Genomic DNA, 27,685 nt, shown 5'->3' on the forward strand with positions numbered 1-27,685 from the left:
ATTGAGCCTTAAAAAAATGATCATATTAATAAATCCCAGTACACTCCAGTGGCTAGACGTTCGTGTGTTATCAAGTTGAAATGATGATTTTGTTTTTCTTTACGGCACAGCGCCCTCTCGCGGCTCCTGACCGGACGTGTATCCATGGCATCGGAGGGCGTGTACCAAAGGTTCCTCGCCGGCTGACGTCACGGCAGCGGCTGTCGGAGGAGGCGTGGCTTTGTTCTGCTGCAGCGGAGAAATATGACATGGGGATGAGCGAGAGAGAGAGAGAGACAGAGAGAGAGAGGGAGAGGGAGAGTGAGACAGCCTGATAGGAATTAACGGTTCGTCAGAGGTCTGGACTGAAAACATTTAGGATGGGGGAGTAATGACTGAAAACAGAACGGTAAGAGACAGACATGTTTTTATCTTCTCAACATGCGGCGCGACAGAGCGAGTCATGGCTGATTTGATAGTGAACACACAATAGGCGACCACTGCAGACAGGTGCACCTGCTTTTATGCGAGTACGTGCCTCGATGCATTCAACTTCAGGTTCCGTGCGAATACCTTTTTTTTTTTTTTTTTAATTTTAGGTTTGAAGGCACAAATGATTCGAGGCCACAAAATCTCATCGACGGCTCTGGGTGAGACGTACGCCGGAGTGTCACTACAATGCTGTAAACATGGATGTGGTGTGGAGTCTGTATGCTTAGTCACAGACCTTTGTGATGTAGGAACACACAATGTAATGTAAATCAAGAGTAGGCTATATGTTGTGATGGTAGCTTAACCTAAAACAAAGCCCATCACCTTATGAAGCTATAAAACCTTGTAGGCTGTGGTTCTTTTACAGACATTGAATATTAATCATCACAGTGTATTTTAAGCCAGATATCGACGAAATACCTAACATATAGGCTTTACTCATATAATAAATCACACCAGTTTAAAGAAGGGTTGCAATAACTGCAAATAGAAATCCTGTGCCAATATGTAGGCTACGTTTCTTTTACTGCTGGCCTGGTTCACAATATCTACCTGTATGCCTGCCTGTAAAGATGGAGAGGCTTGTAATTCGTTGCTATGGAATTTGATAACCACAGTCATATCCCCTACTGTGAAAAACCTACATAATAAGAACTTTAATCTATCAGGGTAGATCAGCAGTGAAAAAAAAAGAAACCCCTCTGCCATGGTTTCCTCCTGCTGGTTTGGAAGATGATTTCAAATCAACTTGTTGTTTGCTGTTTACCTTTGCATTCGATTCAGCCAACATACTACCCCAGTCTGAATGCTCTGCTTGGTCTTGGGAGACGGGGCAGTTCATAGTTGTCGAGTCGGATTTTGGAAGACAGCTTGAGTGGACGGGGCAGAGATACAAAGCAGGGCCCCCGCGCGGCTGCCAGGCCAAGCCAGGCAATGCCAGCTCCACAGAGGGCTTCGGTGCAGCAGGGCACTGGGGAGAGGGCGCTTGGCACCTGATCAGTTACCACAGTGAAATTCTGTTCCTGTCACTGGCATTTAGCTACAGAAAAGCAGAGCAGAGATGACGGTTGTTGTTGAACCCAGTTGGGCTTTCATGTCACTGTGGCCGCGCTGCTTTATCAAACTGCCCCTCCACTGATGCAAAATGACATTCCCTCGCAAACATCTGTGCCAATTGCCCCACAGCCGACTTCAAAAATCGAAGCAGCAAAACTTATGATCATAAGCTGTCCTGGTGATGAAGGGAAACACTGGTTGCATTATTCAAATAGCATTTTGAAGTTTTGTACATATTTTATATCAGAAGGCCCAGCAGCAATTCTTTTACACAAGAGTTTATGAGAAAATCACAATAAAGCATTTTGAAATTACCTGTAAAGGGGGCTTAAATCTCCATGCATGTCTCCCTGCCTGATTCCCCCCCCAAAGTTTAGTCCTTCAGGGGAGATAAAATAAGTCAAGTGCCCATAGTAATCATGGTCCAATCACTGCATGGCTTTGAAGTGGGCCCTGTTCTTCAGACATCTCTCTACAGGTAGGGAAGCAATGTTAAGTGTTCTGTCTGTAGGGGAGGTCATCTAGAGGCCGAGGAGGCAGTCTGAGGGGCTACTCTCGCACGTCAAAAAAAGGGAGAGGGGGGAGGAGGGGATACTGGTCCCCTTCTCAGAGTCACTGCACCGCTGTTCCTCATGTCCGTACGCCGGCCTTCATCTCGGAAAGATACTTTTCTCCCTCTCTTTCTCAAATGTGTTTTTGATAAGTCGGCAATATGAAATTTACCTCCAAATCACAGCCAGATTAGGTCCTAAGGCTTGTGCAATTAAGCTGGAAAAACTTCCAGCTTCTCTTTTTAATGAGGTGGCTGTGGCTGAGGCTTCACACCATAGAAGTGTTGTAATAAGTTGACCGCAGAAAACCCCTTTAAGCTTGATTTATGTACTTTTTCATAGTGAAACATAGAATCGGCAGAGTTTGCAAGACCGGAGGTTGTGTGTGTGTTTTCTTTTTTTTAATGTTTGTCTGTTTAAATGTCTGATCATTTATGGCTTGAATCCAAAGTCTGAACGGGGGCCCATAGGCCTCTAGGTTTCTGAAATGATGTCATGATGCTCAGGCTTAAACCTCTCGACATGTTTGTAAGTTACTGGAGCAAGACAATCCGACTTTTAAGATACAAAGAGAAAACCTGAGTGGTACTGAGGTGAGATGTGGAAGCCGGCTGACTGTGATAGGCAGGCACACCTGTCTGTCACATGACTCTACGTGTCATAAACGCCATAAGGTCGCCATCCGCTTTTGAATGAGATATATCCAAAAGAGAATTTGCCTGTTTTCATTGATATCGAAAAGCCGTTGTACTCAAGCTACAGCGTTTTAACAGTGATGAGATGAAGACTGTTTTAAGACACAAGTGGACGACAGAATGAATCATAATTGCTTCTGTTTGATTTCTAAACGCAGGTATGAACTCAAGCTGTCTCTTTTGCCATCAGATAGGCTACTTGAGGATCAAACTGTTGAATCAAGACGCTTAAACAGAAAACATGTCATAACTTAAACTCACACTTATACCATTGACTTCATTCAACCAGATATTTTGATGCAAAATATGTCAAAACATCCATTTAACCGCTGTACTACAGAGACTTATGATATTTTTTAAATGGCCCTCAAAGACACTAATCCTGAATCCGTTGCACTTTGCTGTACCATACAGCGTGTGTTATTATGGGCTTTTATTTTGAAACTATTGAAGTTCCTGTTTAACCTAAAGATTTAAAGAACAGGGTATTTTTTTCAACCTTTTGATGACAAACAAAACTTGTGTTTTTCATTTAGTTGGCATATAGACATTTTTACAGTTGCACACATCGTCAGTGACACGGGCAGCCAAGAACATATGCTCCGTGAGAGCTATTCCCTGTCAATGTGTGTACACATGTGTGTCTGCGCCTCCTGCTCCTAATTGCATTTTGTGTTGCTCCACTTCTTCTGGAGCAGGCTTGCTTGCTGGAGATGTCTGCCACTGTAGCATTCTCCCTACAAGGCCCGGTGGGCACAGCCATCCCCACTGTCCTGCCCCGAATCAGCAAGGGAGCAGTTTCTAAATCAAACAGAACACTGTTGCACAGGATACCCTTGGTGACTCGATTTAGATTCATGCAGGCCCGCAGCGTAGGTCATTTTCATTCATTCAGAAAAAGAGGTCAGGCCTCCTGTTCTCTCTAACGCCCAGCTGCATTTGTTAGAAACTCAGTGTATCTCCATTTTGTCTCTTACATTTATCCATCGAAGGAAATGCATTTGAATCACTTCATTTCTTGTTATTTCAGTGTTGTTGTCAGGTTGATTAGTATGTCATTTAACACGTAGAGAAACTGATCCCCTGCTGTCCATCACTGCCACTCCCCCGTCTTTTCATCTTCATTCCACAAGATGCAGCACATCAAGTATTAAACAAAACCAATCCTGGGATATTAAGTAACAAATTCACTCTTTCTGAGCTATAAAAAACATTACTAATGTCGGCCTTCTGGTGTGATTAAGAAGAAGTTTGAGATGACTCAAGGGGGTCGACAAGTAGAGGAACCTCCATGTTTGTGCTCTATTTTTATCTAATAAAGGTTTGTCATACAGTTGCACATGCACCGTACATCCAGAGACGTATAAATAAATATCATGTGGATATATGATGGAGGTCTGTGCTGATGTTTCACCCTGCAGCTACGTACATCCTCCCACAGTTTTTTTTTTTTAAGGCCTCTCCCACGTACTCCCATGGGCTCCTCTGCCATTCACCCACCTAGTACATACTGTCTGATCTGTGGGGTCTGGACCCCATCTGAGGTCCCTCGACGAGTAGATCAGTTATAGGAAATGTTCTCAGATTTGTTGTGTTTTCAGGCAAAAGAGCGGTATGAATGTCTAATTAGTCTACAAATCATAATAGCACTGCATGTCCCAGAATTCTGTGGGCAGTAAACGTTGGTTAAGCAGCTGCTAGACGGGCACTAAAAACTAGAAGACACTAGAAGAACAATAAAAACTACGAGAGCCCAACCGATAAATCGACCAGCCGATAATATTGGCCGATATTAGCATATCTGGTGGCTATCGGTATCGGCTAATTTTATTGCAGATATGTGCAGATATTACTTGATTTATTCACCAGTCAAATAGCATTTCATTTGAGCTTCATTCTATTACACTAGCAGTTCTCTATCACCAGCAGAGGGCGCTATATGGATTACAACAAGCATTATCACTCTCCAGAATTTCAAGCGGTCATGCACGTTCATGCACAGTTACTTTCCAGTTGAGTGACCATCCTGTCTTCATTATATCTTTTCCACAAGTGTTTGATAACTGTATTTGAGGGATCAACGCAACAAATGTGTTTTATCTTCATCTATCTATCTCTACAGATCGAACTAAGAAAGATATCGTTCGATGTATCGGTATTGATTTTTTTTCTCACCCCAATATTGATATCGGTGTCGGCCCAAAAAAAATTCCATATTGGTCTGGCCCTAAAAAAAAATAAACACAACAAGGCTAAACATATTCAACCAGTAATAGCGCCAATAAAGGAGTTAGATTCATTTAAAAATAAGTACCTGAACTGAGCTTGAAAGGGGTGAGAGCTAGACCAAACTTTAACTTCAATATGTTAACTTTTCATATAATCTATTCCAGGTTTGTTCCAAGTTTGACACATACATCTATCCTCCACAGAGCTCCAACACCCACTGGGTGTGGGTGCACTTGAGGCCAGGTTAGAGAACACTCATCAGAAGTAGTTAAGATTTTCTTCCAAGAAGCCAACATAAAAGTTCATATCAGAGGATCACTGATTTAATGGAGCAGACTCGGTTCCATTTACCTCTCTTAAAGGTTGTTTTTCTCTTCACTTTTTTACTAACAACATCCTGTTCCTACGTGATGGAAGTTAAGTGACACATAGTTGTTTTCAGATTAATATGTGTTCTTGTTTTGCAGCGTTTATTAACTGTTAACTGGTGTTCTGATCTTGTTTCCTTGTTCGTTTCCCAGTTTGGGTTGGATAAAATCTACTAGCAGTTAGCGTTTGCTCCATTTGAAAAAGCTAATCACTCAGCTAAACTGACCTCAGTAAAGGGCAGGAAGCACTTTGGGCCCTGTGGTTGAATTCATGGTCATTTGTAGCTCCTGTTGACAAGAGTGGGCAGTGCATTGTGTTTGTTTTTACATCTTGAACAAGCTTTTATATGTTGCCCAGAGCGTTTGTGTCTTACCTTCTCCTGAGCCTTTATCGATTACTTTTGGTTTCATGAAAATTTTATATCTTCTGTATCAGAATCATGATTTCTCATATCAACAATCATTTTCCTGAGGTGATTCAAAGTTTAGACATTTTTGCAAACAGATGGTGTGATTCAAACTATTTTGTATTGTACGTGTCAACTTTTGCATGTCTGATAAACCCACTGGATGTCTGCATAAACCAAAGAATTTTGAAATTGTTTCTTCAGGCAAAGGAAAGGCAAAAATATTTCCCACATTGGTCAGTGAACAAGCATGTCTCCCAAACTCGGAGGAAAATAAATACTGTTGCTGACAGAGGATTAATAGCCTTCTTGGTTCCTGCAAAAATCCCATTTAAAAATGTTATTGCAAAAAAAAAAAAAACTTGGCTACAAGTAATGCCTTTGTGCATGCATGTTAACCTGTGTGTGCATGCGTGTGTATGTGTGTGTTCATGTGCGTGTATGTGTGTGTGTGTGTGTGTGTGTGTGTGTGTGTGTGTGTGTGGTTCTGTGCAGTCAAAAACAAAGGCATCTTAAACGTTTCACAGAGGAGAAGGAACCTACCACTGTAAATTACAAACTGATGTTTGGCTTTTAAAAATGTAACAATATCAGAACTCAAATTGTGATTGCACTCACCTACAACTTCCCTCTCAGGTATTGATACCCTTTAAGACCTATCTGAGCCATTTGATTTGCAGACCTCTGGGGTCTCAGTACCCCCCCCCCCCCCCCCCCCCACCCCCACCCCCCCGCCTGACTGAAAGAAAAGCAGAACTCTTTCAGTATTTAAGATGATTGGAAACAGGTGGTCAGAAAAAAACACCACAGCTGTCTTGTGCTAAAACTGGAAAGCTGTTTTTTTTTCACATTAAAGAGTCAACGTGTTTGTGCGTTTAAGGTCTTTTCTTCATATGCTATATTAAGAAATAGGGTTTTCATGATGTTGCCCTTTCCACCTACTTGAGTGTACATGCATGCACCCACCCACGCACACACACACACACACACACACACATTCCAACCAACAGTGGTGCCTCACAGAACAACACAGGTATTGTGAAATGTAGAGTCCTATGTGTCAAAAACAATCACTTCTAGTGTTTCCTCTCTTTTATGAGTTTCTGCTCAGATAATACAATTTTTTATTTTTTATTTTTTTTGGGGGGGGGGGGGGGGGGGGGGGTCATTGTGGGACAATAGAGCGTCTCCTATGATTGAAGCAGAGTTTGAGCTTAATATGACATTACAACTAAAAAGCTTTTTCTAAAGAAGCTTCAACTATAAGTGATCTATAGGCACCATGACATTGTTCACTGATTTAGAGTAAATGCTGATTTCCTGTTGTTTTTTTTTTCATGGTACCAAAATGAAATAATCAGGTTGACAGGGACAGGCGGTACTGTATCTGCTTTGCATAGCTATATGTGGCTGTGTGTCTCTCTGAAGTGTAAAATGAGGATTCAGAAGAGGCATCATTATAAGCTACATTAACTGGCCTTAAATGTAAAAAGGTCTTTTAATGTATGCATGTCTCATCTGTAGTTGATTATGAAAATATTTGCAGATAAAGCTTTTTTTTTAATCCGGTATCATATTTACAGTTATCTTCAAGAGTTAGCTTATAGGTCTTTATGCTGGTGAGGACAGTGGAAGCAAGCAAAAAAAAAAAATCTGTGTGGGTTTAACTGTTGAGAGGAAGCCGTCCTTTAAGCACAAACTCAAATAGGAAACAGCAGCTGGCTTCAGCTGGTTGGTCTGTTTATCTCACGTGGGATCAGAAGATAAGTCTCCGGATAGCGAGCAGTCTCTTTTGTGTAACGACGTCTTAGCTTCTCTTCTATAAACCCCCTCTTTCATCATGTCATTAATATACCTGACACCGGTTATTAAACGGTCTTTTATATCCACAGAATACCGCTTTTATTCTGTTTCTTTTGTGTGTTGCTTAAATCAAAAGGACGTCATGATCCCTCTGCTTTGGAATGGTTTTGATCTGTTGTCACATCTGTGTGTTTGTGGCGCTATAGTGGCCCTGTCTGCAAACCAGGTTTCTGCCTCTGTGGTGGAGGGGGTGGGTGACATTTTAAGGGAGTATGATCTTGTTCAGTGCTCCTCAGGGACCAGCTTTTTGTATGGATGCACACATAGACTGAATATGTGGATGAAAGTCTGAGTGACGTCACTCATTGGTTTCTGAAGGGCTGTTTTGGAAGTTCATCCATGGTGGGTTGCCATATTGGAAATGCTGACTGATCAAAATTACTGTCAACCTAACAACAGGCAGAGAGCTCAAGACAAGGTTTTCCCTGCATTCAAAACATGGCTGCAGCCTACACCGCTTATTTTTGTACCGCACAGCTTTTTTAGTACAGCACAGGTCCTGGTGAGTGTGTCATTTCTAACTGCAGTTACGGCTGGACGCAGATACAGGTGGCGGCGCTGCATCGTAATCAATCCAGTGCACCAAGAAAACGTGTTGCCATACCACGGAAGAGGAAGAAAAGGGAAAGGAGAGGATGCAGGAAGATGTCAAAAGTTTGCTGAGAGAGAAAAAAAATATTGCAAATATCAGTGAATTTGTCCCGAGTAATGATCCTGTCCTAAAAAAAAATAACCACTGCGGATCTCGGAGTGCACCTGCGGGTTGTTCAAGTGAGACAGCTGTGACCGTTAGAGACTGTCGCGGAATTCAAAAACTTCCTCGATGGTCCACACAGAGTAACACAATGCTTCATAAATGTTCCGTTTTTTTTGTGTTGTGTCTGCACTTCTGAAGCGGCAGAGGAACTGTCGATACCGTTCTCCTTTAACGCATGCAAGGAAAGTACCTAGAATTTCATGTTCATGTTTATTCCTGCTGTCAAAATGGACGTCTTAATATTGGCCGTGTACGGGACCCTTGTGTCTTTTGGAGCCTGCCTCAAGCGGACACTCGAGGAAATTCAGTTTTTTGCACATCTGCATTGGCGTCATTTGTCAACACTGGAGGTCACTGCTTGGGTGCACGCTGCACACATGGCTGAGCTGCTCTGCTGGTACTGAAGATTTGGCTTGACTGTTCGGTCAGGCCGTTAACCTACCAGTCGCTTTGTTAGGGAAGAAAGGATGTATTGCTTGTGTAGTGATGACGCGGAACATTGCTTTGGAAATATGCTGTGCGTCCTGTTGTTTACGCGCCTGGTGAGAATCAAAACCTCGTGTTAAATGGTTACTTTTATTTAGATGGCAAATTTGGAACCTGAGCCACTAAACTTTCTTGCAAAACACCGACGTCCCTCAGGTATACGCGCAGCGCTGTGCTCCTGCTGTCCACTGCAGCATTAATTGGAATTTACTTGAAAAATTAATGGGTTGATGCATTTAGTGCAAATTACCAACAACTCCCCACTCAATGATATGCTGCGCTGGCAGTGTGCAGCGCAGAAATGAGATGCAAAGTGACATTATTGCTTCAAGCAGCATCTTTCTCGCAGCATGTGAGGGCCTGGTTCACAGAAGTTTGGCCTTTTTTTTTTTTTTAAAGTTTAAAGAAGCACAAGGAGAGAGAATGAGAACGTATCTGAGAGAGGCTTGCTTGATTACAGACTCTGTCCAGAGGTTGAGACTGACATGCATTACACTTAGTTTTTGACTGACACACTCAGTCCTCCGTATTTCTCGTCTTCCTCTATTTAGTAGTCTCCGTCCTCTGGCGTCTGGAGATTGGGCTCAGCAGCTGATTTCTCAGGGAGTCGGGGTGCTCTGAGGTCACAGCGAATCAATGCAAAGCAGAGGAAGTCCTGCTTGTGAACAGAGCACAATGGAGGGACAAAAAGCGACTTTGCACTCTCACAGGTGTGAAAGACAAACATGGGCAGAGCTCTCAGATTTCAAAATGTCTAAACTTGATGAGCTTGTGCTGGATGGAGGGCCCTTGTTGCCCTTGCTTGATTGTAACACGTCATACTTTCTCACCGTGTCATCCAGATAACAGTGTATACATGTGCACACATGCACATGGAGCATTGGCCGGGCTCGTACACAATCACCACATGTACAAGCTTCCCATTGTGGCTGCAGGAGGAGGAGGGACAGATATTATTGAGGCTGACTGACTGATATGAAGCCTGAATAGCAAGTGCTGCTTCCACTCCACATTGAAATTCACTGATTGAATCTTGTGCTCTCAAGCAAGGACTTTGAAATAGTGGAAGTGCTTAGTTTGTACTTTGGTGAGACATTATAATATCCTGTTACATGAATTTTTCCATGCCACTTAACTGTGTGTTGTGTTATGAAGCATGCTAATGGATTGTGTTGCTTCGTCTGTACTCATTCAAGGTGGAAATGATCTGTTTCTTTGCAACTGGCCTCATTCGTTTCTCCATTATACAATTACCCCAAGTCCACTGCATTTTCTCTATTTGTTTTTTTGCTTCAGTTGCTTCTTTTATTCTTTGATTTCAGCAGAATTATATACGTGCAAACACACTGTTTTGTCTGCTTTTTGGACTTAACATTTTGTGGCAAACCATTATTTCAGGTAAAGATGGCTTTTTGTTTTATTTGCCCGTAACAGATCGGGTAGTGTGACATCTGCTGTGTACAGGCATGTGTTACAGTACTGGAGAAGAATGAATGCCATCTTTTATTAGCCGTCTTCTGAGTTTTGGCAGCCCTCTGTGGAAGCTCGTGGTCTGTTGGCTTTGAGATTGGTAAACACACTGAGGGCACACTGAGTAGCCAACATGCAATGGTTAGTTTTCATGCAGACGCACACACACACACACACATAAATAATTGTGTACTTTGACGCCCATCCACTCCAGGGGCGGGGGATCATAGGGTGGTTATCTAGCAGTGTTGAACACACCAGTCTGAGCCTGTCGGTGCTTGGCCCTGCTAGCTGCAGCTCAGCTCAGCTCGCACACTGAAGCCACAGTTGGGCTGGCCGGACGAAGCCGTTTGTCCAAGCCAAACGTGAGATTTTCTTTTCTTTGCCTGCCTTCAAGAATCCAACATTTCCTGTCCAACAGAGGAGGGATCAGAGTCTCTGAGGTTTGAGGTACTTATTCTGTGTTTAACCAACGAGCCCACATCTCATGTCCAGCTCTGGCCTCACAGGTCTCCTGCCACTATTTTGTGAACAAGCTCAGGTTTCGGGTTTCAAAGATCCTTTTGATTGTCTGGAGTAATGCCACCTGCTATACCGAGAGGCTGCGTAGAGAGATGCCCCCCCACATGCAGGGTACATTGAATACACATTTAGTTGATGTTTGATATTTATTTTGTTCCCTTTTGCTTATGTGTCTTATTAAGAGATGGTGTAGTATCTAGAGTTGTATAAATAAACATTTTACAATCAGAGATGTTGATGAATTGAACTCAAAAGCCCAGGAAGATGCAGACGATGCAGGTCTGAAGAAAGTGGAAGTAAAAGCTTCAATGATAAAACTCTTTAAATGCTGTGAACATTTATGAATTATCCCAAACAATGTGCAAAGAAAGGGAATTTTTCTAAAGCAGCATTTTATACTTCAGACACTAGGACCTGAAGCCCGGCCGATTTGGGATTTTTTTGGGTCGATACTGATATCGATATTGGGGACAGAATAAAAACTGATACTGATATATCGGCCGATATCTTTCTTAAACATTTGTTCGATCTGCACAAATTAGATAAATAGATAGATAGATAGATAGAGACATACAAATTAATGCAATGATCCCTCATATGCAGTAATTAAACACTCATGGAAAAGATACATAACGTAGACAAGACGGTTACTTTACTGGAAAGTAACTGCACGTACGTACATCACTGCTTTACACTCTGGAGAGAGATCATGCTTGATGTTATCAATTTAGCGCCCTCTGCTAGTGAAATACAATGAAACTGAAATGAAATGTTGTTTGACTGGAGAATAAATCGATAGTCACTGGATATGCCGGTAAATCAGTCGGGCACTACTACAGACTGACGTACATATTTGCAACATTTAAAAATGAATTTGAATGCTTTATGAAGACACATACAACTAAAAATACAAACAGTCTTACTTAGGTGTGCATGTAGAAATTTGCAGCTTGACCATTTTTTTCTTGTTACAGAGGAGAGACAGAGCAAAGAGTAGAGTGTAAGTGTTGGTACAGTATGTTCACCTCCCACCTGCTGTGTTTCTGCCCTGCATGTGGGCGATCACGGCTCACTGTGGAGACAATTATCTCCGCTATAACTCATCCTATTACCGTAAAAAGCCTACATACCTACAGTACATACATGTACATCACGGAATAAATAGCCTGTTGCTCATCTCCATTTAACGCTGGGCTGTTTTGGAAAAGATGATCAGTATTACATGGCGAAATATGGAAACCAAATGTTCATCATTTGTTTTTGTGATTATCTGTTTTCCACTCTGAAGAATTATAAGTAAAGGCTGCAAGTTTTTTATTTTTCAGTTTTGCAGATCCGCTCACAGTAAGTCTTTTCACACTTTCTATTCTGCAAACAGCTTTATATCACTGATTATTTAAAGTAACAAAGATTCAGATTTCTTTAAATATGATAAGGAAGTGGTGTGCAGGGAGCTGTAAGTAAAGTGTGAAGTGTTTCTTCTGCGTTGAATAGTTTTTTTTAGAAGAGTAACTAACCGCTTTGTGTGGTTTTTTTTAACAAGGCCACATATACCGTGTTCCTTTTCTAAGAAAGAGGTTGTTGTTATATTTAAACATCAACACACTTCAACTGAGTAATCCACACAGATAGATTAACTGTCTTGTGGTGTGAGGATTACTTATTAAAATGTGCTGTGCAGTTGATTCTGCCCGATTAAGTAGAGTGGCTATAGTTTGCACAGATACTACATTTTAAATTTCACTTTCACAAAAACCTGCTCGTCTGTTGGTCCTTAAATCACAAAAATCCGCTCACAATGGGGGAGATCACGCAGCTCCCTGGGTGGCTACTTTTTAATTGTCATTGTTGGGTTTCGCTTGCATCCAAATAATGTCTGTTATTATGAAGGAGTGTGTTTTGTCATGCATGACTACACAGACGTTTACTTTGTAATATCGAATGCTAAAGGCATCATTTGAAGATAATTTAATCCAACTTTAAGAACGATTGGATGTTCTTGGATGTCTTTTGGATTTCGCCGTGGTTCCCAAAGTGGGGGTCGTGAGACACTGAGACGGGGGACGCGAGATCCCATCCAAAAAAAAGAAAAACGGAAGATTTTTTTTTTTTTTTTTTTTTTTTTAAAGATTTATTTTTGGGCTTTTAATGGAGAGACAGGACAGTGGACAGAGTTGGAAATCAGGGAGAGAGAGTGGGGAATGACATGCGGGAAAGAAGCCACAGGTGGGAAGCGAAATCGGGCCGCCCGCTCGAGACGACAGCCTCCATACATGGGGCGCGCGCACTAACCACTGCGCCACCAGCGCCCTGGAAGGTGGTTTTAAATGGCATATTTGACCAATTATTGCAAAACAATATATAAAATAATAAGTTCCAGAGATTATGTGTGTTCTGCTTCTAGCTTTTTTTTTTTTTTACAATAAATCACAAACTCATATTACGGTGTTTGGGCTGTTGTGTGTTGTTCACATGCCAGTGTTGGGATAGGCCTAATAGTGTGCGGAGCTTTGTGCAACATTAAATGTTCAAACCACCTCCTGGGACAATGGGGGTCCCCAGTCTTTAGCACCGTCATAATGGGGGTCGTGGGTTGAACATTTTTTGAACCCCATCCATACTGTATAGCTGCAGTGCTGTTGATCGGACAGTGATGCTGAATAAACATTAATTGGACCGTCCCACAGTGTTTGTGCAGGCAGGTGATTAAGAAACAGTTCTTTATGGTCTTCAAATGGATGCTTGTAAATATGGGACGACTGCAGGCAGGTTGCTCACGGGTCAGTGGACCAGAGGAGGTAAACAAATGCGGTGTGTACTGTTTACTGTTTGAAATGTGTAATGCACATCTCAAGTCTGTGTTGTTACAAAAATATCTGCAGTAACATCTGAGTGAGAGTGAAGCATGGTTACAGGCCACAAGTTTCCCCCCTGAGCTATGAATTAAAGTGTCTGCATTAAAACCACAACATCAGAGGTACAGGCAGTGGGGAACATCGTCTGTTCTTCTGTCAGCTGAATATACCCACATAGACACTTTGACTCATCAGCAGGTGTGGAAACAAACAGTGTCAACACCTTGTATTGTCACTGGGCAGCATTTTCCGGTCTGACATCTGTTACGGTACGTCCACTTGAACATTAAAAAGAAGTGTTTGCCCTCAAGTATTCAGAAAAATAAAATAATTCATATCATTTGTGTAACCATAGCAATTAACCTACGCTGAAGTGATTTTCCAGCAAATTATCGTTCACTCTAAATATACAACGCGAGGTGAAATCACATCGGTTAAAAAATGGTGAAAGTTATGACTTTCTAGTTCAGACTCCATTTAACTCATGGTTTAAAAAGTGAACACAAGGAACTGATTAAATAGCAAAGGCCAAACTGAACATTAAAGCTTGAAGGAAATAAATCTATTCTGTGTGGATTGTTCACATAATAAACTTAATAACATGACTATGAAAGAAGGGTACAGGGCATTATTAAACATTGTTAACCAGTTTGAGTGTCTGCTCAGCAGTGATGCTCACCTGCATGTCCTGTGCTGGAAGTATTTCACTTTAGAACAAACGTTTCTTTATCACCCTGAGCATTGTTTCCTGCATTCGATGATGTTAGAAAAAAAATGTTTTGCTAAATGTTTGAAAGATTTATGTCGATACTTTCCAACATCCATACAGATTTAGGAAGGTCTTCATCTAGTTACTACACACAATTTACTTCAAAGTCATTTTAACATAACCACATTAATAACACTGAGAATATTCCAAGTTTCAATATTTGATCTTCTTCAGTTTAACTGTTTTTCCTTTTATTTTTTTCTGACCTTTACCTATTTCTATCTGTATTTTCTTGTATGTCCCTGCCTTCTTAACTGTATTATATGCACTTCCTGTGTTTCTCTTGCTTTTCTCTTGTTGTTACACCCTAGCCCTCTGTTTTATTTCTACATCACCTCTTCTCTATTGTCGTCCATACCTCTGCACCATTGCAAATGATGGTTCTTCCTCGATGTGTTTTCCGAGGATTCCAATCAAAATAAATGATGATGATGATGAATGAGCCCATTTCATACACTTACACATACACAGATGTTTAAGTGCAGCTGTTTTTTTTACAGCACTTTTTAAGGGAGGAATGAATCCGATACCAAAGATAAACAATCCAAACAGTGGTTAACTTTGCTGTGAGTAAGTAAACAGACAACACATATAGAACATATACTACATGTGACCTGTTTTAGTGTTCGTGTGAATTATGCATGACACTGACGGGTATTTCAGTCACACTTAGGAGAGCTTTGATGCTAACTCCTCGGCATATGCCACTGCTCAGCGAGGGAGATGTAGCGGCTGATGTGATCCATCCGGGTCAAATCAGTTCTAATCAGATCCCCCTGTTGCTCTGATATCTTGGTACTTTTGGTTACGCTCTTCTTCCACTGTTTTCCTCCGCGTTAATCCCTACATGCTGTGTCATGACGGATCACAACGGTGACCTTCTCCAGCCTTCACTGACATCAGCATGTTTGCATTTCCATACGTACAAAAGCAAACGTCGTGAGGCTAGCGCTGCACTTTCTTTGCAACGTCGGTGTTGTTGGCGTCACAAACACACCTGCATCTTCCATGAGCAGCTGGAAATGTGATGATTCAAAGTAACTCCAGAGGGGTGGGCTCTTCAGTGAAAGCTGCTGCTTGAAAATACTCTTAAACTAGAGTTGGCTGGTAAAGTTGTTTTTTTTTTTTTTTGTGCAGTGTCGGAAAAGGTTTTCTAATAAGAAATTAAGGCGGATTAATTCGGATCTCATATCTGCTGGGAGGCGTAGTTAAACACAGATGAGGAAGATTATAACCCTTTTCTGCTGTAAAAGTCCCTGAGCATGACGCTCTGTGAAACACAGTTTACTGAAAATGATGGCAAATAAGAAATAACTAAATGATAATTGTTTTAATCAACGGAAACCTTCAAGTCAACAATGACTCATCTGAGCTTTTATTCTCTGACATCCTGTTGAACAGTTAGCAGATCAGGTGATTTCTAAATGACACATAATGAAAGTCATAGTGTGTGTGTGTGTGTGTGTGTGTGTGTGTGTGTCTGTGTGTGTGTGTGTGTAATTTGGGATTTGCATATAAACACCACTGCAGTCCCTGGTGTGTGTGTAGGTCTGATGTTTTACAGTAGCTTTAAATTGAACACAGTCACTCAGAACTAAAGAGCACCACTTTCTGTTTGAGTTTTTTTTTTTTTTTTAACTTTCAACATCTATTGTGTGTGTTTCAGGGCTCTCTGCATCCCCAGTGTCTTCCTCTCCTCAGCTGCCTCTGAAGCCATGGACTAGAGCTTGCGTCTGGTCCTGACAGTCCTGTGGGCATCAGATGGCTTCACAACAACCAGCAGCAAAAATACAGAAAGTACGTGATAACTTAAAGTTGAACCCTCTGCATTGTCTGTGATGATTTCTAAATAACACTGAAATTATATAACTGTGGGTACCCTGTATGTACTTCATGTTATCAACAAATTCTAGGAAAAGACTAAAAACCAACTATGACCCACTTAACGTTCACTTTATCGCGAGTTAATCCAACTTACTGTGCCCTGTCCTGGGAAGCACTCAGAGCTCTAACAGATGTAGCTTATCAATAAAACAACACAGAAATTCTCCCGTTACTGTCTTAGATTCACAGTACAGAAGTATTATCATCACAATGATAAGTGTTTTCTCTGCAGCCAAACGCCTCGTGCTATTGTCATACTCTTGTACTCTGCACTGAACTACGGTTTTCACTGTTGGGTCATTTAATTTGTTACAATATGTTTTATACATTTTGCTTGATAAATGTTAATCAGAAAAATACCTCTACCTATAATAGTTTAAAAAGTTAAACATAGTCAAATGTACATGTCTCTACTCGAATAAGTATAAAATCTAAAGTAACACAAACCAGAAATGCTAAAACAAAGTAGAAGTACTACTTCATAACTTAACTAGATCCACTCCTTTAGTGTCCTACATTCTCTCTCATTTCACCTATTGTCTGTTATGTTGGTCAAATACTCACTCTACAGCCCTGAATCCACTGGCATCATTATATAAAGAAGCACTCTGGTGTACAGTATCTGAGTACACTCTGTTTAGTTGGGAAAACCTCATCAGATACAAAAACTGTCTGCCTAGTTTGTAGGATTCTTCATGGTCTTTTCCTCCAGAGCTTCACATCAGTGGAATTGAGTACCGCAGTCAATTAGAGAGTCAACATCCTATCATTCATTTAAGTTAAAAAAAATGGTTTATTGAGAAGCAACAATGTCAACACTGATGCTCTACCTACTCATGTTAACTTTAACTGTATCATGTCCTATGTTGGATATTATTTGATCTGGTTACCCAAATTGTGCTGTAAATACAGTATCTGTATTTTTCTATACTACTGAACGTATCTCCATGGGTCATATTTAATTCTATGACGCCAAAGGGACTGCCGATGAAAATGAGCCTTTTAGCTAACTCAGGTACATTTACACTCGTCTGAATGTTGATTATCCTCTTCAACTAATCAATCAAATAAATAAATAAATACGTATTCATGACTGAAAATAATCCCTTAAAAAAGGTCTTTTTAGTCCAGTTAGTTGTATTTGTTGATAGGAAATAAAGAAGCCTTCCTTGAAGGCTTTATATGTGATTTTTCACACTTAAATATAATAGAAATCAAGTAAATAACTCTGTGAGTCATGACTGTCTACAATGGGTGGAACACCCGAGTCCCACTGTCTGTGATGTTTTCCGAGTCCTATCTTCAGTTTGTTTATAGTGCCGGGACGGCGGCTGACTCATACTGTACTCACTGCTTAACCGTGTTTCTAGATCACGCTCATTTCGGGTAAATTTCCATGCAGTGTGAAGATACGAGCATAATAAAGATCGCTAGCATTAGCATGCTAACACAACGATGCACCGCGAGTTGTTTTGGTTTCATGCTGGCGCTCAAGGGCGACACCTGCTGGATCAAAAAAATCGCATATAAAGCCTTTAATTGAAACTATAAGTATGGGTCTGATTCTTGAGATGTATACTTTGAACGCTTGGGCCTGAAAGTCACAGACGTTGGGGGGAGAGGGGGCGATAAAGACGATGTAGATAAATGTCAGCTTTGTCCATTAAATTAAACCCAACATATTTTTAAATTGTCTTCCGTGATGTTCATTCCTTCCTACAACACGGGAGCTGACAAATTCACTAAATGTCATTATGATTAACAAGAAGCTGGACAGCTCTTGGTTTCTCTGACCCACATGTTTTTTTTTACGTCAGATAGAGAAGCATGCATTCGGTGTTTCTGAGTCATAATTACCTCCCACAGGGGAAGTGATGTGAATAGTGCTTTTCTTAAGGGGAAGATGAGGTTATGACTTATTATATTCAGCTATTTCTGTCTCGCTCCGCACCACCAGACTCGGGGCTTTTTGCCCTGTAGAGCAATATTGTGATTCTCTCTCGATGGGAGGCTTATTATTCTGCACTGAGTTAAGTGTCCACCCCTAGAGAGTATAATTAGGCGCACATATGTGGTCTCTTTGGTCCTCAGAGAAGGGAAATACTTCACAGATGGGCTTTCAAGCCTTTTGAATCTAATGTAAGATGTGTCCTATGATTTAAATGAGTAAAGCTGCCAAAAATGCATTTACTGTTAATGAAATAAGCAGGAACTTTACAGTACAGGCAGGTGCCAAACACTGGTAGTTAGCCTGTGCTAGCTTGCTAAATTATTGTTTTTTTCCATGACAACAAATGTTGTATTCTTAGGAAGCTTACATTGTAGGTACGAGCAGTAAATGTACTCTGGGCGTTTCTGGCCTCATGTTGTTTACAAGCTGAAATGAACAATGCGACTGACTTTACATTTAAGCCCCTTTATGATTCAAACAGGTTAGTTGTTTTAAATTCAACCCAGAAAATAAGCTATAGTTTGAGCATTTTTATATAGGGTTGATTGGGGACTGACTCACTATTGTTGCCAGCCCCAAGTGGCCATATGTGGAACTGCAGTTTGGGGGAATTTTTGCATTGCCGTCTTTTATCAGCCTGTGAGGTTGCTGCTTGACCTCCCAGGACAGAGGCTTTATCAACCAAACTGAAATAGAGAAGATTAAAAACTTTTTTTTTGGGTCAGCTACTGATCCCCAGTGTGTTGGGAGTTTCTCTTGAGAGCAGGCGAGAGGAAAGAACACAAGAAGGAGAGGAAAGAAGGAGGAAAGCATAAACATCAAGAAAGAACTCCCTCAGATTGTCCTTTTAACATGTCTGACACGATCTCCTACAAACGTTGCTTTGAACTGTTCCAGCTGCCCGACCGCCCTCTGTTTCCTGTACAGTAGTTTATGTGTGCTTAGGCTCCTTCAATACAACAATACACATGCAACACAATGCAAATGGCTGACAGTAACTAGGTCAGCTAAACTACAGCTTAAGTGCAGCTTTGACTTATCAATAATGCATAAGATAAAGACCAAAGTTGCTACTGTAGATCTCAAACAAAGATATTTTTCCTCTCTGATGAAGAAGCAGTTCTGAGTATTGTGTCTTCTTGTTCTAGTGAGCTTTTAAGTTTTATTAATTAATAAAAAATACTCACTGAGAGGAGATGAATTAAGATCTTTTTTTTGCATCTGAACTGCTGACATTTTCTATTATACTTTTATAATATCAGGACTTTCCGGCCCTGATGTTTTCTAGATTTACCTTTAAAAAACATCATGCAGGAGCAGGTAGGAGCAGTATTCAGCAACGGTGACAGGCTCTGCTTTAATACCAACACAAAAAAAAAGACATTTAACTATGTTTCAAATTCAAATAAGACTGTAGAAAACACGACACTGGCAACAAAGGAGAGCAGTTTAGAGTATAAAGCTGCTAAACCCCACTCAAAGTGAACAACATCCTCAGTTTGTCCACACTCACAGGAAAGAGTCTGCGTGAATGTGGGGGTGAACAGAACATTTCAGGGTTGCAGTGAATTTTGAAAGGTTCTTTAGGTTGTCTTGTAACATTCATAAAAAGATGAAACTATATCAGAATAACACACTCAGAATCAGACTCAGGAAACAACAGCGTTTGTTTTGCATCAGTCTCTTTTTACTGTCTGTTTGCTCACAACACTGAGCCAGAACCCGGTGGTCAGTCATGTCATGTGACAAACTGAAGCTGGAGCCTAAGAGTCTCTATCCTGCTCTCGGCTCCAGCCTCCTCCTTAGGGTCAAAGCCACAGACACACACTCACACGCACATACACACACACACACACACACACACACACACACACACACACACACGGTGATGGCCTGGTGTCAGAGCTGCAACCTGTGTGGGTTTGTGTTTCTTCACTGACAATGCTCTGAGCTCCGTTCCTCACCCACACAGCCTCATGTGGAACGAAAGCTATGCATGGTCTCATTCATTCCACGGGCTGAGGGAGTGACTGCTTTGCATCTTAGGATTGTTATTTATGACTCAACAAGGCTTTATTTGTCGATCATTAGAGCCCAAGTGTTATAAAGCTACATTTTCTCCATCTTACATCACACTGAGTTAGACTTGCTCCGAACAGGCGGCTTCACAGGACTCCCCTCTTGCTGTCCGGCTCAGATGTAGATGCTGGATCAAACCCAGAGACCCCCGTATGACACTCTGGTGGCCGGACGAGTTGTTGTGATCATGGGCGGGGGGCCAAAGGCTTTGGAGATAGGCAGGTGTGTCCTGAATCCGACCTCTGGCTTTGTTGTTGACATTACATCTGTGCTGCTGGACATTATGTTATGACTGTTAGGAAGAGCTGGGAGGGGAAAGGGAGTGGAGTGTTATTCACAGTGTTGTGGTTTATCAGCTCTGTAAAGCATTACGCATCAGTCCAAGCAGACCGAGGCTACTACACCGGGATTCAAATAACACACAGGGGTTAGTGAATGATGTTTTTTTTTCTTCTGATGTGTGGTTGAAGCTGTGAAGGAGTTGTGTTTAAAACCCTTCTGTGTTTCTATTTCTTTCCCCCTAGATGAGAACGTGAAGGCTGGCGTCCACCAAGGCCTCCGCTGCACCTTGGGCAGCGCACACGCATGATCACATGACTCTGGACATGGATGCGGTCCTGTCAGACTTTGTTCGGTCCACAGGGGCAGAACCGGGTCTGGCAAGAGACCTGCTGGAAGGTAAGAGAGCCACAGTGTCTTGCACCACCCGCACAGACTACAAATAATAGACGCAGCCGCTTCGACGTCACTCATTGCTTCGATGACTGCCGTTTTAAATCCTCCGGTTAGATATTTCGGGCCTTTGCCATGTTGGTTTCCTGGGGCCAGAAGTACCAATATTTGGATCACAGGATGGCGTTGATAGGAGCAAGGAGGTGCCAAACTGCACGTTGTCACAGCTCTACAGTCTGTGCTTGTTGCTAGTTTATTTGCTGGCAAATGAGCTGGTTAAATACTTGCTCTCTTCAGAAATGTCTGTGGCGGTTGCAGGCCGCAGTAGTTTACTTCTCATATCGACTCAAGCAACTAATGAAGTGTGTGGACTCGCTGATGCACGACTTTGAAGGCAGGGTTGGTCATGTTCTCCAGATACACTTTTTAAGATGTTGATTGAAATTGTCTTTAGGTCCCGACAGAAGTTAATAATTCATGTGCTCTGAAAAATGAACTAAGAAAATCCGTCATCCGTAGCGGTTGTCAGCCTGCTTCGGCCGATGTCTGCCAAGAGGTAACAATTTGATGAACCAATCACGCCTCCCTGTCTCCCTGCTCGTTCTCTGCCCCTTGCGTGCGCTAGCCCACACTCAAAGCGCAGAGTTCATACTGTGATTTTGTCATTTGCCGTTGTGAGGAGTAAAATAATCAAGTTTTTTTTTTTAACATGCATTATGATAAAGTTTAGTGTTTCCTGACCGCTGAGTGAGACGTGAGACGACGTAGTGGTCTGCACAATGCAAGCGATGAGCTGAGGTCCGCTTCTGGAGCAATAGCGCTCGTGCATGTAAGTGAGGGGCGTGGCTTTGTGAGGGAGTGCTTAGGGAATGCTCATTTCAAAATCATGCTGGTTTTAGAAAATGACCAACCCTTTCTTTAGCTGGGTAAATTTTAAAAGAACCAGTTTACTTATCACAACTGTGAGCTTTCTTCTCTTCGGGAAAAGTCCAACAATGTTCCCATTCATGGACTACCACAATATTTCTGACAAAATCTGAACAAGTCAACAGGCCAGGAACAGTGAGCACAAACGCCATCCTATACTCGATTTTCACTCTCGAAAAAAGCTGAAGCAGTTGATTCTTGGACAGCAAAGGAGAACAATAAAACATGCAGCAAAACATCTGCAAAAAGGCCATGAAAACAAGTTAAGTGACTGCATTTGTTGAATCAAAACCTGGCATCACTGCTTTCAGCCACCACCTGTTGCTTAAAGCAGCCACGCCCCTAATTTTGCAAACCTTAAAGATGGAGTCAGTAGCTTTTTGTTAAAAAAAATCAAATACCTGAAATCGAAAGTTGTCTGAATCTGAATCTGAAATATAGATTTATATTATTAAGTAATGCAGCTCAATAATTACTTATAGACCTTCATATGTTTGTGGTGGTGACTGTGTCTGCAGAGACGCCGTCCTCTGCCTGTATGTTCATGTTTTGGTTCACTCAGGATGTTTCTGGCCGGGGAGTGGATGCGTTTCCCCCAGCCAATGACAGAGAGAATCAGTTTGGACCCCGTACCAACCGGTGAATATTACAGATGTGGACATTGTGGCAAAGAAGAGAAAATATCAGTGAGGCAAAACGCCTGAAGGATAAAGCTCGTCCCAAAATGAGGGTCAACCTTGGATTAGCCTTCACTTAGACCCGTAGTTGGCCTGTTTTCTGCGGTAGCTTGCAGTGTAGGTACGAGCAGTAAACGTACATGCTAACTCTGCAGCAGGCGGGCGCTTCTGGCGATGAGACCAGGAGGAGGGGCCCAATTTGAATGTTGTTTACAAGCTGCAATGAAATACTGACTTTACCTTTAAGCCCCTTTATGAGTCAAACTGGTAAGTTATTTTAAATTCATAGTATTCATAGTTTGAGCGTTTTTATAGAGGGTTGTTTGGGGGCTGACTCACTATTGTTGCCTCGTGTGGCCATATGTGGAACTGCAGTTTTAGGGATTTTTTTTTCATTTATCAGCTCCTGAGATTGCTGCTTGACCTCCCCGGACAGAGGCTTTGTCAACCAAACTGAAATAGAGAAGATTAAATACTTTTTTTTGGGGTCAGCTACAGATCCCTGGTGTGCTGGGAGTTTCTCTTGAGAGCAGGCGAGAGGAAGGAACACAAGAGGAGAGGAAATAAGGGGGAAAGGTAAAGAAGGCAAACAAAGGAAGGGAGGAGAAGAGCATAGTTTGCAACAGTGGGCCAGCTTGCTGATTTAGAGGCCAGTGTGACGTTTTTACGAGTGGACTCTCCAGGGAGAGCTTAGTGCCCATTCATTGGAACTCATTGAGGAGCAGAGTGCTACTGGCACTTGTATAGCTGACATACAGTGCCGCTTGGGGGGGAGGCAGAAGTGCACACTACAACAGAAAACTGGTTGATGGTCAGTTGGATTGGCTTTGATATGTAGGAACAGTAAAAGTGATGTTTGTGTTTATGTTTCCATTTCTTCTAAGTAGCCATTTTAGTCTCAGCCAGTTTTACTTTCCATTCCAGTATCTGTTCAAACTGCAGTAAAGAAATGCTGAACTCAAGGATGCAGCTCTATGTACAGGGAAAAAAAGCCTGCTCCACATTAATCAGCCTTCCATTAGGGGATGAAATCCTTATAGAGAATGTGCAGTGCCTGTGTGTGTCTTGGAAAAGAAACATTTCGGGGGTGTATCTATGTGTGTATATTATGCAGTCGGTGTCTGGTCTGATGAAGAATTAAAGCGTTTGGTGTCTGTCTCTCCCTCCCCCTCAGCCCCTTTTTCTCTGATTCTGCTCTGGAACAAAGCCACCAGGGGGCTACATGTGACACCAAACAAGACACTGCACTCAGACGAGACAGACGTGGGCCTGGATGTCCTATTTCTGCCTCTTTTTCTGGTGTTAGCCTACCTTCGCAGGCCTGCATCAATCGGCCGCTCTGTGACCCTCTCTGCTCTCAGTTAGGATGGTGTGTGAGGGGCGGGAGGGGAGACAGTACAGAGGCAGACAGAAATATGACAGTCCTGACTGTAGTGCTTCCCTCTAGAGGCTGCTTTGGGAACTGTTTTGACATCAGTGTTCATCATTTTATATAAAAATATTATAAATGTTTAGACAAAAGAATCCACCTTTCATGACAGCCCCATAAAATACCTTTTATCTTTGTCAATTAACGATTAGGAAATTATTTTTTTCTGTACTTTTCTAACCAAAAGTCAGTCATTAAGGCAGTTTCTATGAGTAACACTGAAATATTTGAGCTTTGGCTCTTTTACACCAGCTGAACATGACCCAGGACTTTTTGATATATGTATATTCAGATGGAAAATGCTAAAGTAGCATAGTATTTGTGTGATGTTGTTTGAATTTAAGCCATCAGTTAGATTAATAAAGCTTACTAATAAAATATCTTGTCCTACTTTCCCTGTATGGAAAAATCCTCCTGTTCATACATTTAAATAAAAAGAATAATTAGCTTATATTGATGATTATATTCCATGTTGAGATTCTATATAACATTTCACGACACCAGCAATTACAAGTGAAGCAGCGGAAATGAAGTAATAGTAGGCTAATGTAGAAGCATTTAAAGGCCATGCATTAGGGCCAGAGTAGCTTTGTACTGGACTTTAAGTTGTATTCCTGGATGTGTGCAGATCCATCAGTGCAATCAGTTTTGCATTGATTGGCGTGAGAGACAGTAGTAAGTGATGTCGGGTTTCACGTTTCAGGCGGCTGAGAAGCGTCGTGTCTGGGAGCCAGAGAGGGAAAGAGGAAAAACTTCCTGCCAGACAGGGAGTCCATTAATGCACGTTTGCCTCATAAACATGCTCCGATTACATGCAGGCACTCTCTGAATGTTTGCAGTTGCAGGCGCTGATGTGACTTTGCCAAAGACAGAGATGAGGATAGATCCCGTGGCATCATGAGAAGACACGCTTACTTGTGACTTTAAAGCTGGAAGGAATTTCTGTCATGAGACAGACAGCACCCAGAGGAGACAACTGTGTGTGTGTGTGTGTGTGTGTGTGTGTGTGTGTGTGTGTGTGTGTGTGTGTGTGTGTGTGTGTGTGTGTGTGTGTGTGTGTGTGTGTGTGTGTGTGTGTTTTTTGTATGGCCTCCATGTGTTACCAGTGTGTGGGTACATTCTCTGGCACGTCAGGATATTGCTGTCACTCTGATACTGGATATGGATACCATCACTTTCTTCATTAATGCTTCACCATCCAACTTAAGCCTCTAGTTGTCCTCATTCTACCCAGACGAAAGCACTGTATGGAAATGCTCCATATAAACTATAGATACCATTATAGTGGAGATGTTAAATTGTATCTACAAAGATCTGCACATTCATCTGAAATGGTTTCTCAAGCAAAACGAAGCCACAGAGTTTATAGTTTTCTACTCATAGTTATTATTTCTTCTATCGTTTTTTGTTTGTTTTACAGCCGTCTTTTTAACCGGGACCTGAGTACCCTACTTTCGTTCCCTTTTACGTACTGTTCCTGAATGATAATGAAGCCTCCTTAAATCCTGATCATTAAACTGAAAAAAGGAAATACCCTTTAATCATTGTACAAAGACAGCAACATTTCTTCTTCTTATTGATCAGTGTTGATGTAAAATGAACCCCGTGTTTGCTTGTGTCCTGCAGGTAAAAACTGGGACCTCAGTGCTGCTCTAAATGACTACGAGGAGCTCAGGCAGGTCCACACTGCCAACCTGCCGCAGGTCTTCAACGAGGGCCGCTACTACAAGCAGCCAGAGACACGTGACACGCCCACCCATGTCAGCAAGATCGACAGGCCGTGTGCGCAGAAGCAGGAGGACAATGCACAAGGTACAGTGACCACATCACCAGCTGCGTTACCCCCTGCCAGCAACTTCGACTGTTTTTCACTTTCTTCACGCTCATCCTCCCTTCTTCTCCACTCCAGAGAAGCGTCTGTCCCGTGGGATCTCCCACGCCAGCTCTGCTATCGTCTCCCTGGCACGCCTGCAGGTGGCCAACGAGTGTACCAGCGAGCAGTTCCCTCTCGAGATGCCCATCTACACATTCCAGCTACCGGACCTCAGCGTGTACAGCGAGGACTTCAGGAGCTTCATAGAGAGAGACCTGATAGAGCAGTCCACCATGATGGCTCTGGAGCAGGCTGGTGAGTACTACAGAATATGATATGATGTGATATGATATGATATGATATGATATGATATGATATGATATGATATGATGTGATATGATAATAGATTTGTAAACCCTGAATCTGCATTTAGAGAAAAACTGAAATGTAGAAGGCCCTCAAAGCAGCAGCATTGCAAAAAACGTAAACATAAGGGGGTCTACAGTACTGGAAGAGGGTGAGGCGGAGAGTAAGATCAGAGAGGCAGCATCATCTGGAAGCAAGACGACATCAACCTAATTCAAAGCGTACTGGATCCCAGAGGATTCATCTCCCAGCTGACCTAACGGGGAGAAACTAGTTAGTGAAGTTTGAAATCTTCCTGCGGATTTTCCCACACCGAGGCAAGAGAGATTTTTTAAAAGCCTTTTCTCACCTACTTCTGTTCAAAATGTGTGAGAACAAAAGAGATAAATGGGACACTTACATTTCCTTTACACTTTATATTTCTGTATTACTTCACATCAATAGTAAATGATCTATTTTATAGTTTCATTAATATAAAACAACGGAGACCAGAACAAACAGTTGTTATGTGAAATCTTGGCAATGTATTAAATGTAACTCAAATTATATACATCAAAGGACCAAAGCTGCAACACACTAATTAATGTCTCTGTAATTTAAGAAAAGGTAACGTTCATTTTATGGCAATCAGTATTTCTAGAACGACTTAGATATTTAATGTAAACAAAACGTTGAGAAATACATAAAGCCTCTGCATTCTGACCCCACTGAGGGGGTAAATCACTCTGAGCCTGTTCTGTGTTTACTGTTGTTAAATAAATGATGCAGCCAGATAACCCCAGGCTCAGAGCAGTGAGCATGCCTGCAGTGACGCAGCGTGCCATACCCAAAGCTGTGAAGCAGTCGTTCCTCCCTCAGGGAGGCGCGCAGGGCGGTGATGGAGCACAAACTGGAGATACTGTCAGAGTCAGACTGGAGGAAAAATATTCAGAGGAGGGGGAATGCTGGGAGAGTGTATGCAAGCATATGGCTTGTGCTAATGATTGCCTTCAAAGTTCAGCTATCGAGGCTAATTAAGCTTGTTGGCTAAATGTTCTCAATGGGCAGTTACTGGTTCCTACTGCAGGACTCTGAGATTGTAAGACATCGAGTTGCAGTTAAAGTGAAGGGCTCCCTTCAAGACCTGCAAGTCATTTCTGCAGACTTTCCTATAAAGAGTTTTTTATTGTTAATGTTGTTTTCAGTGTACATTAGACCTGCTTTAAATCTGCTGTTATATTTCCATTATTTATGAATGCAAAAAAGCTTTCTGGTTTTTCATTGACTTTTCCACCACCCGGGGGCTCCTCTTTGATCGAGGAAGAAAAAAAACTCTGCAAAGATTTCTTTACAGAGGCAGACAGGGTATGTTTATTGTTACTCTGAATGTAGGTACAAACGTGTGGAAA

At 41.9% G+C, this 27,685-nt stretch overlaps 1 protein-coding gene and 1 long non-coding RNA gene across 3 annotated transcripts in view; one reads left to right on the forward strand and one right to left on the reverse strand.

Annotated features, from left to right (window-relative positions):
- Window positions 1-96: 96 nt before the first annotated feature.
- LOC132972502 (uncharacterized) lies at window positions 97-1,874 on the reverse strand. Its single transcript, XR_009672916.1, has 3 exons — window positions 1,843-1,874; window positions 1,238-1,702; window positions 97-228 (listed from the first exon to the last, which is right to left on the reverse strand). It is a non-coding gene; the product is annotated as an uncharacterized LOC132972502 (long non-coding RNA).
- otud7a (OTU deubiquitinase 7A) overlaps window positions 244-27,685 on the forward strand; it is a 41,906-nt gene continuing 14,464 nt past the window's right edge. Inside the window, exons 1-6 of one of the 2 annotated variants that reach the window (XM_061035396.1) lie at window positions 261-388; window positions 579-629; window positions 16,166-16,296; window positions 20,938-21,091; window positions 25,745-25,930; window positions 26,028-26,246. In XM_061035396.1, the coding sequence (XP_060891379.1) occupies window positions 21,007-21,091; window positions 25,745-25,930; window positions 26,028-26,246 (490 nt within the window). In that variant the 5' untranslated portion in view covers window positions 261-388; window positions 579-629; window positions 16,166-16,296; window positions 20,938-21,006. Of the gene's footprint in view, window positions 389-578; window positions 630-16,165; window positions 16,297-20,937; window positions 21,092-25,744; window positions 25,931-26,027; window positions 26,247-27,685 lie in introns of both variants that reach the window. The other variant, XM_061035395.1, reaches the window with a different exon arrangement.

Source organism: Labrus mixtus, chromosome 4, assembly GCF_963584025.1.
Source record: "Labrus mixtus chromosome 4, fLabMix1.1, whole genome shotgun sequence".
NCBI lineage: Eukaryota > Metazoa > Chordata > Actinopteri > Labriformes > Labridae > Labrus > Labrus mixtus.